The sequence below is a fragment of the Tiliqua scincoides genome, chromosome 1, assembly GCF_035046505.1.
Source record: "Tiliqua scincoides isolate rTilSci1 chromosome 1, rTilSci1.hap2, whole genome shotgun sequence".
NCBI classification, from domain to species: domain Eukaryota; kingdom Metazoa; phylum Chordata; class Lepidosauria; order Squamata; family Scincidae; genus Tiliqua; species Tiliqua scincoides.
This window is the reverse complement of record NC_089821.1, coordinates 52,521,841-52,540,051: the sequence shown is the minus strand read 5'-3', so window position 1 is coordinate 52,540,051 and position 18,211 is coordinate 52,521,841. Positions and strand designations below refer to the sequence as shown.

General features: G+C 39.7%; 1 protein-coding gene across 1 annotated transcript in view; it reads right to left on the bottom strand.

The window, feature by feature from the left end:
• Positions 1 to 18,211, bottom strand: part of OTOG (otogelin) — a 136,267-nt gene that overhangs the window by 91,202 nt on the left and 26,854 nt on the right. Inside the window, exons 15-22 of the mRNA XM_066619402.1 lie at positions 12,619 to 12,751; positions 11,886 to 12,063; positions 10,782 to 10,906; positions 8,406 to 8,618; positions 7,711 to 7,876; positions 5,648 to 5,722; positions 3,607 to 3,650; positions 2,324 to 2,474 (exon numbers count right to left, since the gene is read on the bottom strand). Of these exons, the coding sequence (XP_066475499.1) occupies positions 2,324 to 2,474; positions 3,607 to 3,650; positions 5,648 to 5,722; positions 7,711 to 7,876; positions 8,406 to 8,618; positions 10,782 to 10,906; positions 11,886 to 12,063; positions 12,619 to 12,751 (1,085 nt within the window). The remainder of the gene's footprint in view (positions 1 to 2,323; positions 2,475 to 3,606; positions 3,651 to 5,647; positions 5,723 to 7,710; positions 7,877 to 8,405; positions 8,619 to 10,781; positions 10,907 to 11,885; positions 12,064 to 12,618; positions 12,752 to 18,211) is intronic.

The window sequence follows — 18,211 nt, the reverse complement described above, 5'->3', positions numbered from 1 at the left end:
AAAACAAGCAGAAAAAGAATGTTTTTAACTGAACAACAGCTTTTCATTATACTTAGAAGATTTCATTCTCAAATACTTGTGATGCCACTGAAGTTGAGAATTGGGGAACTTGTAACAACAAAGTTCAGCCCTCACCCACCCCAAGACTTCTGAATCAAGTCCAAACTGAAATTAGGGATAGCTCATAAAAAGCTTGCCCCTGTGCTATCACCAGTGTAGCTACCCCTTTACTTAATAAATAATAATAATAATAACAGGTATTTATATACCGCCTTTCTTGGTCTTTATTCAAGACTTTATTCAATGCGGTTTACATAGGCAGGCTTTATTTAAATCCCTTATTTAATAGGGATTTTTACAATTTGAAAGAAGGTTCTTTCTTTCAAGAACCACTACATTCAGGTGTTTCATTCCGATCTGGCTTCACATTCTGGCCTCCATCCTCCCACGCTCAGAGCAGATGGAATAGCTCAGCTTCAGCTTGTCAGCTGCTTCAAGGTTGCACGGTGCCGGTGGCCTCAAACTGGCGACCTTGTGGATGTTATCTTCAGGCAGACGGAGGCTCTACCCTCTAGACCAGACCTCCTGCCCGTATCCTCCCAAATGTATCTGTCTACAGGTCTGGGGAGACCATTTGACAAAGCCTCCATTCTTCTCTGCTTGATGTCTAAAACAGCAATGTCTCAGATGCCAAGAGCTCAAGAAAATGTAGTTTTCCAGAGGACCTGAATATTCCATATGGATGTTAGGTGCCCTGTAAACTGGCCTTTGGATCCAACAAACTGAGTGTAACACCACTCATGGAACTTTCCCAGTGATTGGGCTTTTCACTCACCCACTCCCTCTTGCATGCACAGAAAATGACACTGTATATACACACTAAGCAGCATTATTAAGCATATACACAACAGGGGTCAAAGGTGTACATCTGTGGGCTGGAGAGAAATGGGTTTAGTATGTGTATTGGAAACCCAAGTCAGGTATTCTCATTTATTGCACCAAAGCAAAAAATTTTTTTACATTATAGGACTTCAAGATGGGACTTGAAGTCCCATTATAGGACTCCAATCCTATTCAACTTTCCAATGCAAATGCAGCCTCAATGCCACCCTGAGATAAGGTAATAAATATTCTCCCCTGCCCCCACAACAGGATACTGTGCATGTCACATTGCCTCAGCTGCATTAACACTGAAAAGTTGGATAGGAACGGGCCCTTGATTAAAGAAAAAAATATTAGATTCTATGTACAAAAGTTGTTTTAGAAGTGCCAAAACAGGAAACTATATCACACTTACTCGGAAATGGGGGGGGGGGGGGAAATGGGGACAGATAGTTTGTGTAAGCAAATGTAAATATCTGCATACATACTAGGGATGGTTACATATTTGAAGCACCAACTTCACAACCAAATCTTGAAGCATGCATGCACACAAAAGTTATCCTTTCATGGTCCTTGAAATCACTTAAATTAACTGCTGAAATTCCAGTAAATACTCAGATTTCATTTAGACAAGTTCCACTTGAATGCAGTTAGAAATACATGAGAGGCCAAATCTCAAGCATGACGAAAGCACAGAAAAGTCTCACAAAGCAGAGGCCAACTAAGAGGTAATGGAAAATGTCTCAAGTTTTACATCCTAAAGCTAATTCAGCTGACTAACATAACCTGTGGTGGGATGCTAAATCAGGTTTAATGTCAGTAAATCTTGTTAAGAGTTGCCACTTGCTAATGGAAAAGGGGGGATACCGGATTGATCCTAGGAGTTTACTGCAGTTAAAAATAGATTATTTACTTCCCTAAACACATATGCAGAAGGAAAGTGGACATTCTTGCTTGCTGAGCTTAGGTGAAAGACATAGGTCTCTACAGGTGGCACTGAAAACAGCAGAGGGGTTACTCTCAGAAGGTTCTGCCACTAGCCCAACAGCCCCCATGCACTCTCAAAGCATTTCCTAGTTGCAGGGATTACAATTCTGTTGCAGAGTACTCAATTTACTTTGAAATATATAATTCCAAGAGGAAAAATATGGATAAAACTATGCATTAATATGTGAGCTTTTATCTGTTCTGCTGCACACTGTTTATTTGGATTGACCAGCATACGATAAGATTGGGGGGGGGGGGGGTGAGCAAAAAATGTCCTTGCCTAAAGTGACAAAATATGTAGAACCAGCCCTATTCATCACCATCTTAAAAAATTTAAAAGGCAGTTGAAGACATACTAGCACATGGATCTGCAGATGCACAATGGTACACTAAGACATGGGTTTTATACTGACATGACAAAACAGACCAAACTTTAAAAAAAAAAAAAACTTACCCCTGAGGACACATGCAGCCTGAAAAACAAGGGAAATGTGCAGAGATGGTGAGGTTGAGCAACTGATTTTCACATGTTCTCTCCTTGCCAAGTTCCATAGTGTGTGGATTACTACAGTTTATATAGATTTGGTCATCTGGGCAGTCATGAACTAGAAAAATAGAACAACAAACTTAAAACCTTACATTCAGTTTTCTATCTGAATGCTTTCAGTTTTCTATGCTGAATGCTCTGAATGCTGAACCCCATGGCTCATTGGGTCCTACTACTACCAATGGTTTTAAGGATTCATTGGTTGTTGATATTGTAGGTATTCACATTTTTGCTCAGAATGAATGGAAAATAAGTTTAGTGGTTCATTTGTATTGTTTTCCATTTGTCCCAAAATTAATGTGAAGTGTAATTAATGGATATGAATGGGGTTTCTTTCCAGAACATCATTCATTACACATCTGGTATGTTACCTATTCGAATTTATATGCTACAGTTGGAGTTTTCCTTTGGGCCTACCCTTGAGCTGGCCAGAGTCAGCACCGAGTGTCCCAAATGTGCCATAAGGCACACCCACAACATCCTACACTGAGTCAGCACTGACCTCGGTGCTGGCTGGATGCCATCAGGAGTTAGGTAAGAGCTCCAGGCAGCGGTGAGGGCTGTGGGGGTGGGAGGAAGAACCAGGCAGAACCAGTAGAACCGTGCTTAGCCAGATCCTGAATGCCATGTCGAGCCAGAAGGCCCAACATGAAATCTCTCAAGTCTGCACTGACAACATAGCCAGCAGAGACTTGAGAAGTCTCATTGCAGGGCTTGGGGATTTCCCTGCAGCAAGGAGACAAAAGTCCCCTTCCTCAAGGAGAACTCCAGTATCTGCTGCGGTGTCACAGGATGCAGCAGTAGCTACTTTGGCGCTGCTGCACCCAGCAGTGCCTTTAGGATTAGGCTGCTGTTCCCCATTTCTTCAACTGCAGTGCAACCCCTGGTGTACTGTAACAAAAAATACACTGGAAAAATTTTTACTGGTGTTTTCACTTGAATTCGTAAAACAACACCAAGTCATTTTTTCATTCCATTCTCTTTTCTTTGTATTCAATTCATTATCTGTGTTGTACTTGCATGGAATAATCATATACTATTTTTCAGCTAGAAAAACACATTTAGTGGACAGAATTGCAATTTTTCCAGGTTGTTTGCATGAACACACATGTACTTAAGAAGTAGAGCCTTAGGAGAAACGTCATTCCACTGAGGGGCTCCTGGTTGAATATACTATATACTTTACATACCAATGTTGTTTTCCTCACAGTTGATCATTCCATCTCTGCAGTGGCTAAAACGAAAAGTCAGTACAGTCAGAATTAAAAAATAGTTTATGATTTGGTGAAATTGTTTTTTCGAAGGAATGGCACCAGTGCCATTCAGAAAACAGCTTTTTCTTTTTGAAAAACTTTTACAAAATACTCAATGCTTTAAAAAAGTGGGAAAGTTTTAAAAAGCCATTCAAAGATTTTAAGGGATAAGACTTTGGAAAATGGAAATCTGCCCTATATTACTAAACACAAACCCTGTTTTAGTCATTACAATGGAGGAAGGCTTACAAGACTCTTCAGTGATTAAATGCAAGGGAGAGAGCATCGGGGCAGAGGGTGAGCAGAATGGGGTGAGTGGATCAGGCCCGGGAGGTGGCAGTTCTCCTCCATCATATCCTAACCCCTAGTATTACACCTCCTAACATTACACTGGATTGCTCAGATGTCTGCCAGCTATATAGCTGGTGGAGATCTGAGTATAGGGCAGGCTGGGGCATTACCCAGGGTAAGGGGGTAAATATCCACTTACCTCGAGGAGACCTCCAGCCGCTTCCTAACCTGCGATGGATATAGCACAGGCCATGCTAAATGGCTGCGCCAGCGCAGGTTAGGATTGGGCTGCCCAAGTATTCAAACAGTGAAATGTACTGTTGCCCATACTGTCCAGAACAATCTTTATCTTGGTTTTAAATTACTCCACTAAAAACCACTATTCTACTTCAATTTTGTCCTATATTACAATGGTTCTTAAACTTTTTAGAACGAGGACCCACATTTTAGAATGACAATCTGTCAGAACCCACAGAAAGTAATGTCATTAACCTGGGAGTGATGCCATGGCAAGAAGTGACATCATCAAGCAGGAAAATTAATACCCCCCATATGACAAAAATCAAATCAATTAAATTAAACATTTACAATAAGTTTTTAAAATTATTTAAAATAAAGAAGTACCCTCTTAAGCCTCCCAAGCAGTTGCTGACCTGTTTTAAAAAAAAAATTCCCAAATATCCCAAAGGCTGGAATCCTATCCACACTTACCTGGGAGAAAGCCCATTGACAGTCAGTGTTAAGAGCATATTCATAGTAGCCTGTTATCATTAGATCTGTAACATTTCCCCAAATGCAGTCACATACCATCAAGTCTAATATATTAAAATAAAATACATATTGAAATGAATGGAGACCCACCTGAAATTGGCTTGCAACTTACCTAATGGGTAACTGACCCACAGTTTGAGAAACACTAAATATTATAATAACCAATAATTAACCAATTAACCTTTAACCAATCAGCTAACCTCAGGGTGCTCTTAACCCCGTATCTGCACAAGACCTACTAGCTGTATCCTACCTAGCTAAAACCCACCGTTACCCAAAACAAACTGGAGCAGACGAAAAAAATATCTTTACCAAGGTCAATCAGGTGAAGAAGCAAAAAGTTTCTACTCAGCTCTAAAGGCAACCAGCTAATCCTAGATTGCTTTCATAGCAGGTGGGAGGAGAATACTTCGCATGCCTCTGCCAAACTGAAAGGTGGCAAGACACGCAGGTTTAAATGGTTCATGAGAATCTGCCCTCAATTCAAACCAGTGTGCGGGCTGGTGCCAGCACACCTGGCCTCAAAGAGGAGCTTTGGCAGAAATTCCATGCTTCAGACTCAAGGGAGTAAAATTCTTTCTGTTCTTACCTTCCTGTCATACTGAGAAGCACAAAAAAAGTTCCTATAAGTGTTTTTGTTCGTTTTAAACATCATAATGAAAACACGAAAATGTTTAAGATATCAAGTAACTTCCTTGATGTTTTTCCATAAAACATGTTTTTCCATAGACACAGATCTCTCAAGCATGAAAAATATGATCACACTATCAAATTAATAAATTGGGAGAAGCAGAAGCACATGAGAAGCAGGATGTGTTCAGCACAGTATCTGTATTCATTTTCCCAGACAGTGTAGTTGGTAATGCAGGACCTACAAAGTACACCAGAAACTACCCAAAGTGCAGGAAGAGCTTACCATTTTCCCAAAGATGTCATTATATTTTCTCCAGGTGGATAGTCAATACCTTGAAAATAGCAGGGGCATTCACTCCTATAAAGGAAGAAGATACAATTGTTTGCATGGAAACAACCAAGTCTTTACCTGTCAAACACAGAAGAGGCCTTTAAAGTGATTATTAAATACAGGTCCATGCGAATAATGAGGCTCAATCTGTATAAACCGTTCAAAAAGTAGTTTTGCCTATCATCATATACCAGGAATCCATACCCATGAACAACCACCAAGCAAGGTATTTCTATACACACACAAAATGAAAACACACATGCCTAAGACTTTAGCAGACTATTTTCCCTGGTGCTGGTCACAAAATACTGTTTCAAAACAGAAAGTGCTAATTACAGAGCGATTGCTGTTCTGACAATCACATATTTTCAAGATAATGAAGTTGTATGATAGCACAAAATTGGCCATATTAAGAATACTGAGTATGTTTAAAGACATACATATCATTATAAGAATAACTTGAGGAAAAAATTAATTTGCTTATTTCTCCCACTGCTGTGGATTTTAGGGCTCTTAACAAATTAACTGATATTTTCTTTCAATTTGTAAGTTTATTCTTTATTTGAAATGTTTGCATCCCATATTTCCTGCAATGGAGACATTCAAGGTGGCTCAAAACATACAAGCATTTATTTATAGATTTATATCCTGCCTTTTAATCACATTGATGGGGGGGGGGGTAGAAGCACCAATAGAAACAACCCAGGAGCCCCCAAGTCCTTTGGCAAATGTCTCCACTCACTTTAATCCACAAACAACTGGCAGTTGGAACCATGTTTTTTACAGGAAAGAAAGGCTCCCTGCAACAGCTCAATTCTTTGGATGATGGTGGGGGCCAGCATGATTCTCCCTTGCCATGGTGTTCTTCCTGGGATGCAGAAGATACAACCTCCCAGAAGCCTTAATAATCTGGCAGATGGCATTGGCCAGAGGAAGCCTCTACTTGCTTCTCCAATCCACAGGCAACAGGCATATTCATCAACCAATAAACTCAGTATAATAGTATATTATTTATGAGATAAATGAGTTTTTGAGTCAATTTAACTAGAATTTATTTTTGGAAAATCACTTTAAGGGCACTGCTTGAAACATGAGATCAACATAGGCTGCAATCTTATATGTACTTTCCTGGGAGTAAGTTCCATTAAACTCAGTGGGGCTTACTACTCAGTAGACATGTACAGTCATGCACCACTTAGCAATGGGGATCAGGATGCTCCCCTCCCTCCGGAAGGTCGGCTGAGCTTCCCAGAGGCAGCGTGTGGACACTGCGTCTGTGGAGCTCAGACTGAGGGAAATCATGTCTCTTGCACGACTTCCGGTTTCATGGAGGAACCTGGAAATTGCGAGAGAGACACAATTTCCCTCAGTCTGAGCTCCACAGAGGCAGCGCTTGGATGTGCACTGCCTCTGAGAGACTCAGACAACCCTCTGGAGATGAGGAGAGCAGAGCTCTCCTCACATTCGGAGGGTGATTGTGTGTGCCCCCAACAACCATGTGACCACACATGGTCATCAGATATGTGATCCCAGTGTTAACCAGGACATCGCTGAGGGCGCATACCTGTATAGGACTGCACTGATACTTGGCAAACCTGCAACACTGATGTTACACATGGTACAGACAACTGTGGCTTGTGGCATGCCTGGAGAGAAAAGCAAGAATGTCCACGTGGCTAGCTAGAGCATAAAGTAAAGTCACGTGTGAATTCCTCTTTGCCTTTCCTGCCTAACACTGCTGTCCACTCAGTTGCTCATCAAAAGCATGTGAAGGTTTGGGTGGGTCTTATTAGCGTCATTCCAACATACTACCTCATACCGGATAACATTGGCAAAAAAAAGTGGACCATCATTCATTTACATGAACTCCATCCACATTGCCAAATTTCATATAGTGAAGTGCCTAAATTAAAATATACATACTCAGAATTTTGCTACTGGTCACTGAGGTCCAAAAACATATATTTACATAGATAGGCGACACCTGTTGTGCCAACAACACAAATTACACTTACTGTTGCACGCATCTGTCAGTTTTGCTGTTCAGATACATTCCAGTGGGGCAGGTGCAGCCTTCAACACAATCATCATTGCACGTCTCTGGCATGGAAAGCGTTTGGCAGGTTCTACCACAGGTAGATACACAGGCACTGTACTCCTTTGTATCCTCACATGAAAGAGCTACCCAAATGAAACAGTCCTCTCACATTACAAGCCAAAAGCATAAAAAGAGAGTCTGAAACACATTTCATTCCATACACTGGACATGAGTAACAAAGACAGTACATTAAAAAAAAAAACCCACACACAACCAGCAATGTACAAATGTTGATACTTCCTGCTATACAATTATTTCTTACTTTCAAGTCACTGTAAGCTTGAATCCCTTTTCTAACATTTCATGTTCACACTACAAAGTAGAATAATACTGTACTCAAATCAGTTTACATCTCCTTTATATTGCTAACTATGGTTGTGTCAGTAAGAAAGGCAAAAGAAAAAACAATGGTATAAAGTATTTTGAAGAACTACCATAGTAATGTCATTTCAGATGTGAAAGGAGCAAAACCCTGCTAGATAAAACATAGATCCCTGAACAATTTATTCAGATGTTCAACAGGCTCCTCTGAATTTATACTGGACTTGAAATTTGCATAAGTTACTAAAGACAACTAATAACAGATTAAATCCAGGTTATAAAACTGCTTACCACATTCTGAAACTGTGCTCCGAAAGTCTATCATCACTCCAAATCTGTGGCACAGATGGGCATAATGGGATAGAGCAGAGCACATACAGATCTGCCCACATTTACAGGTGTCTCGTCTACATTGTTCAAAATAGGGAAGAGGACTCAGAAAGGAATAGCACGGGGCAAAGAGTTCTTTTGTAATGATACTGCAAGCTTCTGTTGCATAAGAAGCTGTCAAAGTAATACAGAGAAATAACTATGTTTTAGTTAGAGATTCTCCAAATTCCCTTCTAGGAAACATTGTCTTTTCATGTTATCTGATCTGACAATAGTCAAGTCATAGCCAAGGGCAGAATTGTCTGCACATTTTAAAATAAGAAGTTACGTTGGAGTTTTCTAAAGATGCTTCATTTAGCAATCACTTTTTATCTTTCCTCCTATACAAACAGAATTATTACTATTTATATTTCAATAATGACCTGACTGAGATACATTAGACATACAACAGGAGATACAAATAGGACAAACAACAGGAGATTGGGGCAAAGGGACAGCTGAGAGAAAACTGACAGCACAATCCTATGCATGTCTACTTGGAACTAAGTCCCACTGAGTTCAACAAGACTTACTCCCATGTAAATGTGCAAAGAACTGAAGCCTAACTGAACCAAGAATTTGTAGAATGGCAAATTCATGTGAAAAGCCATGGGGCCTTCCTCAGTATCAGTTGCAGTAGAATGTGGTATTTCAACAGCTATACCAGAGCACTGAAAACATTATGCCCTTTTGATGTTGTAATGATGCAACATCAAAATATGTCGTCAAATATGCTGACAAATACAGGGCCAACCTTGTTATACACGGATTTTTTATACACTGATTTGACTCAACACGAATGGCCACTGCAAATGAGAAAGAAAGTGCTGATCTCTGGAGAAGGGGAAAAAATCCATTCCTTTAAAATCACAGTTTAAAAAACTGCTTTTTACTTTTGTGGAGAGATAGTCATGCAAGTGATTACAGGTATAACCTAATTATTCACAGATTTTTCTATTTTAAGACAATGGGAAGGGCCCTTCCCATTAAAGGAAAATAGTTCTTTAACAATAGCCTCCTTAATGGGAGAGAGGGCAGCCAGCTGACAATCCATAAATCATTCCCTCTCTACAGGCATTCACTCAAAGAAACCCCAGCCCCCCAGTACATGAAAGAAAGATACTCTTTGCTCTGGGTGAAGGGAGGGTCTCACTCTGATGGCCTTTCTAAGTGTGAGAGAGACTAATTGAAGTCTTGAGACTAATTGAAGGCCTTTCTAAGTGAGAGAGACTGATTGAAGGATTGGTTGCTTAATTACTCTACTCTGTCTTAACATCACAAAGGTTAGCAAGGTTGTTTTTAAATCACTGGAGCAAGGGGACTTTGTTTTTTAAATTGATTTGCTTTAGTTTTTTTGCCATCCACTTGAGTTCTTGGAAAGGAACCCTCAGGAATAATGAGACTCAACCTGTATATTTAGGGTCAGAATGCCAAATATCCTAGTTATCTGATTGATCTTTTATTTCTACATGAATTTACTCATTACATTTCATTGACATGCAAGACATAGTTCCAAATAAATATGCTTAGGATTAAAGCTTAAAAGGCAAAAAGGAAAGTTGTCAGATACAAGTTTAAACATCTGACAAATTATCAGTATTTCTCAAACTGGGTCGGGACCCACTAGGTGGGTTAAGAACCTATTTTCAGGTGGATTGCGTAGCACCTAGCTCAGCCACCACTGAAAATACAGAGCTAAAAACGAAAGTTACACAGCTGCTGGGCAGGGTGGGCTCCCAGTGGGAGAGAGGCATGGTGCTTTGCCCTGAATAGGTGGAAAGATGGGATGCAGAAAAAGGGAGAGGGCTGCGTGGTTGGAGAAGGATCTAAGTCTGCATTACATAAGAACATAAGAACATAAGAACAGCCCCACTGGATCAGGCCATAGGCCCATCTAGTCCAGCTTCCTGTATCTCACAGCGGCCCACCAAATGCCCCAGGGAGCACACCAGATAACAAGATAACATTCTGCTTTGACTTCCAGGCTGGAATGTTTGGATTCTGAAATAAGCAAAATAACAGCATGAGCGCACAGTGTAATGGGACCTTTGGCTGATCATGGATTAGGTTTGAAATGTAAATTGATTAGTCACTTCTGGCCATGACATCACTAGCCATGACATCATGTCATAACCATGACATCCAGGTTAATACATCACTTCTGGTAGGTCCCAACAGAAGTGGGTTCCAGTGGGACCCTTTTGTCATTCTAAAAAGTGGGTCTCAATGCTAAAATTTTGAGAACCACTGCATATATCGTGCCCATCAACATCAATCTGTATTAATCTTCCAACCCACCTGCTTGTAGATGAACATCACATGGATCTACCGGTGAATTATCATGCTCAGGACCACAGGATGATGAAGTTTTCCAGGAATTTCCAAAAAGCTGAGGTATACTTTCCGGCACTCCTACTGGAGATCTTGTTTGTTATCAAAAATAATTAAGATAAATAACACTGTCACAAAATGACCTCATTAAAATGGTGGGTACAATCCTAATCCATTAAATTAACAGAGTTGAATTGTTCACTGACTTAGTTCAAAATGTTCCTTTGTGGTTTATCCCCTACTGGGAATGCATAAGCCTTTTTATTTAGGTGCTCTATATTTTCCTCCACAAGGAAGTACTTGATAAATTTGTGATTATTCTGCTCTGGGCAGGACTTACTATTACTGCTGTGATTACTGCTGTGACTACCACCACCACGATTAATTATATTAACAAAAAACTAACTCAGCCACACAACACGCAATAGGTATGGAGTATTTTTTCCAAGGAAATCTTAACTGGCAATTCTTTTTTAGACTAATAATATGTTTGTCAAGAACAACAAATGAAGGTGGAACAGTTGGCTTAAAGGATGCCTTGGAGGGTAGCCTAAGCTCATTGCCACTATTGCATATGATTGAAGAGTACGGAATTGTTACCATCAAAGAGTCTCTACACAGAACTCTCTAAAGAGCCCCAAATGATAACCTAAAATTCAGACAGTATTGAAGTAATTGAAGCAGCTGAAAAACACAGACTATATATAACCAGCAATGATCCCATTAATACTTGCATCTAAGGACCAAATTATGTAGTTTTTAGCTCTTAGTTTTTAGTTCTACTTAGTTTCAATTTTTAGTCACAGTTTTCAGTTTTAGTTTTCAGATTTTAATTCTTGTTTTTTAGCCTCTGTTTTCAGTTTTATTTTTAGTTGCTTTAGAGTCTAGTTTTATAGCATTAGAGATTTTTGTGCCTTGAGCTTGAGTTTGGACCATGGCATTCATTTTTTAAAAAAATATTATAGTCTTGTATAGAGCCCAGTCATGAAAGACTGAGTATGTTTAAAATGTATATGTATGTACATATTATGAGCATAAATAGATGTGCTTTTATGTTATAATTATACTTACAAAAAATCATCTTGAGTGTTTCCATTGAAGGTTCCACAAAGTCCCACTGTATCATCTTTCCATCTAGCATCAGCTTGAATATAGAGTCTCAAACCCTCCCAGTCATACAGTATTTGTAATCCAATATATGATTTTATTTGCAAGAATACAGAAGACAGTTTTCTTATTTCAAAAGAATCTAGAAGAGAAATGTTGGAGAAAAAAATATTTTTAACAATAATCTAAAACAAAACATCAGCCAATTGTTTTTAATCTTCAATGCTTTAATGTTTGTTATCATAAAAGATACACTTACTGTAGTCTGCCTCTTTGGATGTAACAGACTAATCAGTAATTACATGAGAGACAAGCTATAGATGAGAAAACTTATTGTAAACTTTATCAAAAAAGCAAAGAAACAATAGGGGAATAGTGTTTGTATACTTTGGTACTGTACTTTATTTCTGGATTTTATGATGAAAGGTTTTTTTTATTTTAATTGTGACTGAAATAGTTTTTATATTAGTTTCCTTGGGGCTACTTTAAAAGGTAGCTTACAAACTAAAAAAGAAGTGAAAGGCAGTGAGTGTGCAGGAGACAGATGACTCTTGTGTTGAGAAAGGAAGAAGGAAATAGAGAATGAAGTAGAGCTATGAGTGAAATAAATTAAGCTAAACTGATTGACATAATATTAAGGGCAACATATACAGCATTGCATCTTAAATATTTTACTTCCATATTTCTTATTCCTTACCATCAATATAAGGAAGATTAACTTTGTACTGATCATAAACCAAAACATCTCCTGAATGAGTCAGAGTCACTTGTCTTTTAGGATCTTGGTTGAGAATAAGACTGACTGACTGGATACATGCTCCATCTTGGTTCTAAAAATAAGTTGAAGGATGGTGGCTTAGAAGAATTTGGTAGAATGAATTATGAATCAAAAAGTTCAGAGTTCAAACAATATTCATTTACATTTGATCATTGAAAAATAGAAAAGGAGACATAACTGAATCACAGCCCAATCCTATGCCGTGCTGGTTTAGCAGGGCTGCCAGGTCTGTCCTATATCCAGTGCTGCAATATAGCAAGTGGGTCTCCTCAGGAAAAGGGAACATTTGTTCCTGTACATTGTATAGGGCCAGCAGACCTAGGATGGGGGATAAGCTGCATCCCAATCACCCTCTTGGGACCAATCTGCCCCCGTTCCAACCTCCCCCACCCTAAAACACCTCTCCCTGCCTCTGGAACACCCTTGCCTCCCTGCCACCCAGCATAACACTCACCTGCCCCAGCAGCCGGGATGCAGCGCACACAGGACAGCACAGGCCACCCCACTGGCGCCGCTTACTCTCTGGAAGTGTAAAAACTCCTCAGAGCACTTTTACGACACCCAGCGCTGGCACTGTGACTGCAGCACCAGCACTAAAAGCTCATAGTATTGGGCTCTCAATGTGGCATTATAAACTGCAAATAGTTATTGCTTTCATCTAACTATTCATCCAGCCCTGCCAAATAGTGGGAAGAAATGCAAAAACCAGAGAGGTAAAGTGACTACAGAGTTAGTGTTGCACATAAATGGCCACACTTATTATACTGCCATGAACATTCATTACCAGCTGTGAGGTCAAGTGATATTTTCATCCCTGGGATTTCAACTGCAGTAGGGTTAGAAGCCTTCACATTCATATCCTCCAATTCCATCCTGTTGTTTGGGGAAGTGAATAAATGAATACCTTGCACTTTCTTTGAAAATGGGATCTCCCTGAATCTGCAATTCAGAAAATCTGCCCAAGAAGTATATTTTCTTGCAGGATTGGTGTGGAGAGAGGTGGTAGATTTGAGGTATTTCCTCATCTCACACTGCACAGAATTATCCAGAGGGATGATGTATCTCCTGAACAGGCCTCTGGTGCATTAAGTTTATTTAAAAAAAAATCCAAATTACAATAGAAACCAATGCTCAAGTGGATTCACCATAGCATCCACCGTAATGAGGGAGAAACCAGTAAACCAATTATGAAACTTCTAGGCAGACAGGGCAGATTTGGATTGTGCTTCCTGAACTTTGAAAATTCAGGTGAGTATGGATATGAGATCTACCCAAGGAACCATAACATTTCCAATATCCCTAAAACAAATATGATGACGAACTATATGAACTAGAGAGTACTAGAATACATTAATAATAATACCCATCATCATCCCCCCATTTTTTGGCCTATTTTTTTTTGTTGTTTTTGAACACTTCAAACTTCCCCCAGAAGCTCTGGTGCAGGTTTGGCAGCTAAAAGCAACTAGAACATCTTCCTACAGTAGCTTTTCATTCTTTGTTTGAAATTCCTTTACCAGCAAGCCATGTGGGGTTACTGTTTCAGAGTACCTAGTCTGCCTAGAGGTAGACATGCCCAGCTGCCTGAGCAGCAAATCTTTCTGTCAAGGTAAAATGGATAGGATGGAGAAACCTAGTGAGTTTCACTCCTCCAGTAAGGCAGTTCTATAACATCACGAAACCTAAGTTATTTAACTTTACAGATGCTCATGGGTGTTCTGCCAGGTTCTGCTGTGATATCTGATGCTGGTTCAAGGAAGACACACCCACTATCCAATAAAAGCAGGGACCAGGAATCCTGACAGCCCAGTCCTGTGCAAGGATGCACTGCTGCACACAAGGGTTTATGTCAGTGGAACAGAGTTTAAAAGGTTGCTAACAAAATAATTCCCCTTTCCTTGATCTCTCCATCCCCCACTGGATACAGTGCATGCCTTTTTGGCATGACTGCATCAAAGGGGGGGAAGGATAAGATTGGGTTCTTAGATAACTTGAATAGCTAGTGATAGTAACTGTAATCTTAGCTAGACGCATTAAGAAATTAATTTTGCTTTCTTCCACCCCAAACAACTCTGCAAATTTTACTGGTTTAGTGAATGCATTGGAGATTGTGGGCTTTGTTCTTAAGCAGCACTCTAGCTGGGCATTACTTGTTATTGTTTCAATTCTGTCAAGCTTCTGCTTTGTGTTCATCCAGCTGAGTTCAGGCATTTTCCATCAACTTGCTTGTACTTTTTCTACCTTCCCTCCCTTTTCCCCATTTGGATTAATTATCTTTCTTTTGCATTTTGACTCATTGCCTGCCTAATATATGTTCGAAGGTAATGTAATAGGTTGTCACACCTGATCACTCTGCAGACAGTACTGTGGTTTTGATTTCAGCTCTTCTGAGAGGTGAGTTTCCCCCAGACAGCACCCTTCCACCTAGTGTTTGTAACATGGGATGGTGACAATGGATAGAAAATGTGGGGTTTTTAAATGGAAATTTAGCCTAAACTACTTATTTTGGGACTGTTATATTTTTTAGTCCTTTCTGAAAAATCTCTATTAAAATGTTATAATTCCATCACATGCAAGCACACTCTGGAGAGAGGAAGGTTAGGTTGCTGAAAAGATTCCAACTTCTTGAATCACAAAGAATACAGTCATTTAGAGACTCAGGAATGGTGACATAAACACTCATCAGGCAACAAGTGAGTCTGGACTGATGTAAATGTTTGCTTAAGCACATTCTGAAAGTGAAATAGGCAAGCTATCAACGCAATTGAACCTTATCTGAGTTTCCATGGACAGTATCACTAGGTTTGGTAGTTGGTTATGATGAGAAGGATTTTGAATATAAGACTTTCTGTTAAGTGGTCTAGTGAGTGAGGCGCTGTTTATGAGGAAGCGGCTGCTGATAGTTAACTCAAGTCCGTGTTATGAAAGTTACAATTACTAGAAGAAAGAATTTTGTCAGGAAGGATTTCTTTCTTTCTGCTTATTTGGGAAACTGTGTGGATGCGCATACAAAGTTTAACTGCTGCTAACTGAGTAAGAGGCACTTTTTCAAGTGTGTGCTCCTCTTTTATTTAGCAAGGGGAAAGTAACTAGCCTTCCTCACCCCAGCAGTGTCTTTTCTAGTGGCTGACTGCTGGTGTTCTTCTGCATCTTTTTAGATTGTGAGCCCTTCTGGGACTGGGAGCCATTAGCTGTTTGATTTTCTCTGTAAACCGCTTTGTGAACATTTTGTTGAATAGCAATATATAAATACTGTTGTTGCTATTGTTGTTGTTGTTATTATTATTAATTATACATTACAGTGGTGCCTCGCATAACGAAATTAATCCGTTCCGCGAGTCCTTTCGTTATGCGAGTTTTTCGTTTTGCGAAGCGCGTTTTCCCATAGGAATGCACTGAAATTTAATTAATGCGTTCCTATGGGCAAGAAAAGTCACAACAAAGTCAAATTTGGTTTACAAAGTGTTTATTAAGTGCTCTTTAAAGGCATACATACTGTACTGAGGATTTCAAAAACGGGGGGGGATGCTGAGTGGGGAGCTTGAAGGCTGTATCCTGTGCACACTTTCCTGGGAGCAAGCACAATGGGACTTACTTCTGAGGAGACATGCACAGGATTGTGCTCTAAGCTGGGGAGGACAGAGCAGGTGCACTCAATTGCTTGCTTTTGCCATGATCATGGGGGGGGGAACATGAAGGAAATGGGGCAGTGAGAGGGTGAATGAGCGATGGGGGGGATGCTGAGTGGGGAGTTTGAAGGCTGTAATCCTGTGCACACTTTCCTGGGAGCAAGCACAATGGGACTTACTTACATAAACTGACATGAAGATCCTCCCCTTACTAGGGTGGACGGGATCATAAACTGACATGAAGATCCTCCCCTTACTAGGGTGAACGGGATCATAAACTGACATGAAGATCCCCCCCTTAAGACAAACCAAAGCAAAACAAAAAAAATTCGTCTTGCGAAGCAAGGGTCATAAAAATTCGTTGTGCGAGTTACCAAACTTCGCAAAACGCTTTCGTTCTGCAAGTTTTTCGGTGCGCGAGGCATTTGTTATGCGAGGTACCACTGTAATTACATTCCTGGCGACTCACAAATTTTGGAGAAAGGAGAAAGTATCCAAATACCGCGACCTGTGCATAGAATTGACACAAATCTAGATGCATGGAAAAGTGCTGCTGATAGTAAATGGCGCACTAGGAACAATATCAACACAATTTAATGAGTACTTTGCACAATTGGATGCCCTGGCAATAACACCAGCCAAATTACAGAAGATTGCCATAATTGGTACAGCGTCCATCCTTCATTGGTACCTCATGCACACCTAGACGTCAGGCAGATGTCTGTGTGGATGAGGATTTACTAGCTGATAAATGTTGTGGCTTTTGTGTGTAATATACAATAATTATCAGCTGCGTTGTCATTTTGATGTGAATAAAATAAGATAATATTAAAATAACTGTCAGAGACGTCATCAGGAGAAGGCAGGCTAACCGAAGTGAGTAGCACCTAGTGGTTAGCATGCACAAAACCCTTCTGGCTATCTGCTTTCCCCTTACTGGACCAGCAGCTGAATGGATGAGGAAACTGGTAGTTTCATATTTCAGAAAATGTGATGTTTCTGTCTTAAGAGATGTTTATGGGGCTATTGTCACAAATAATAATCAGAAGCCCAATACCCGAGACGTTTACTGGAGCCCTTGTAATTCAACACCTCAAGTGAATATGTTAATGACCATGTAACCCTAACACAAGTTTAACTTAAGCAACATCTGTTAAATTAATCTGCTTTCTTGTGCCTTTGTAGTTGGCAACCTTCAGTCTCGAAAGACTATGGTATCACGCTCTGAATGGTGGTTCTGGAACAGCATCTAGTGTGGCTGAAAAGCATTTGTCAAATCTATTTTTAGATTCTTTTTGGCAAACCACTCAGAAAAATTAGAAAATTTCAAAAAAAATTTTTACTCTTGGATAATCTTCACTGAATGTCTTTAACGAGGTGATGTATAATCAGGTTATTCAATTGGTACATAAAACAATTGGAAGAATCTTGAGTTTTGGGGAGAACATATGCCATACAATGAAGGCACTCTAGGTCTTAAAAATGAAAAGCAATTCCTTTCTTAGGATCTACTTATTAATTAAGAGATGAACACAGGAGGGAAACATATTATTATACTGCCATATTATTAAGGTATATTACTTCAACAGAAGAATATTATAACACTGAGGAAAACCAGGTGGAAAAAAACAAAACCTAGCAACAGAGATAGAGCATACACTTTTTTTAAAGCAGCTGAAATAACATCACTGTTCTCTTGGCAAAAGGTCTCCTTCTTGTATTGCTGAACATTTAATTACAAAATCTATTATACCACCAACATAGAAATCAATAGTCATGCAACCACTACATGTGACAGTGCTCTTTTGAGAACAGATAAAGATTGGATTTACCATATTTAACTGCCACGAGGTTTATACTACTATCTTGTGAATACTATCAGT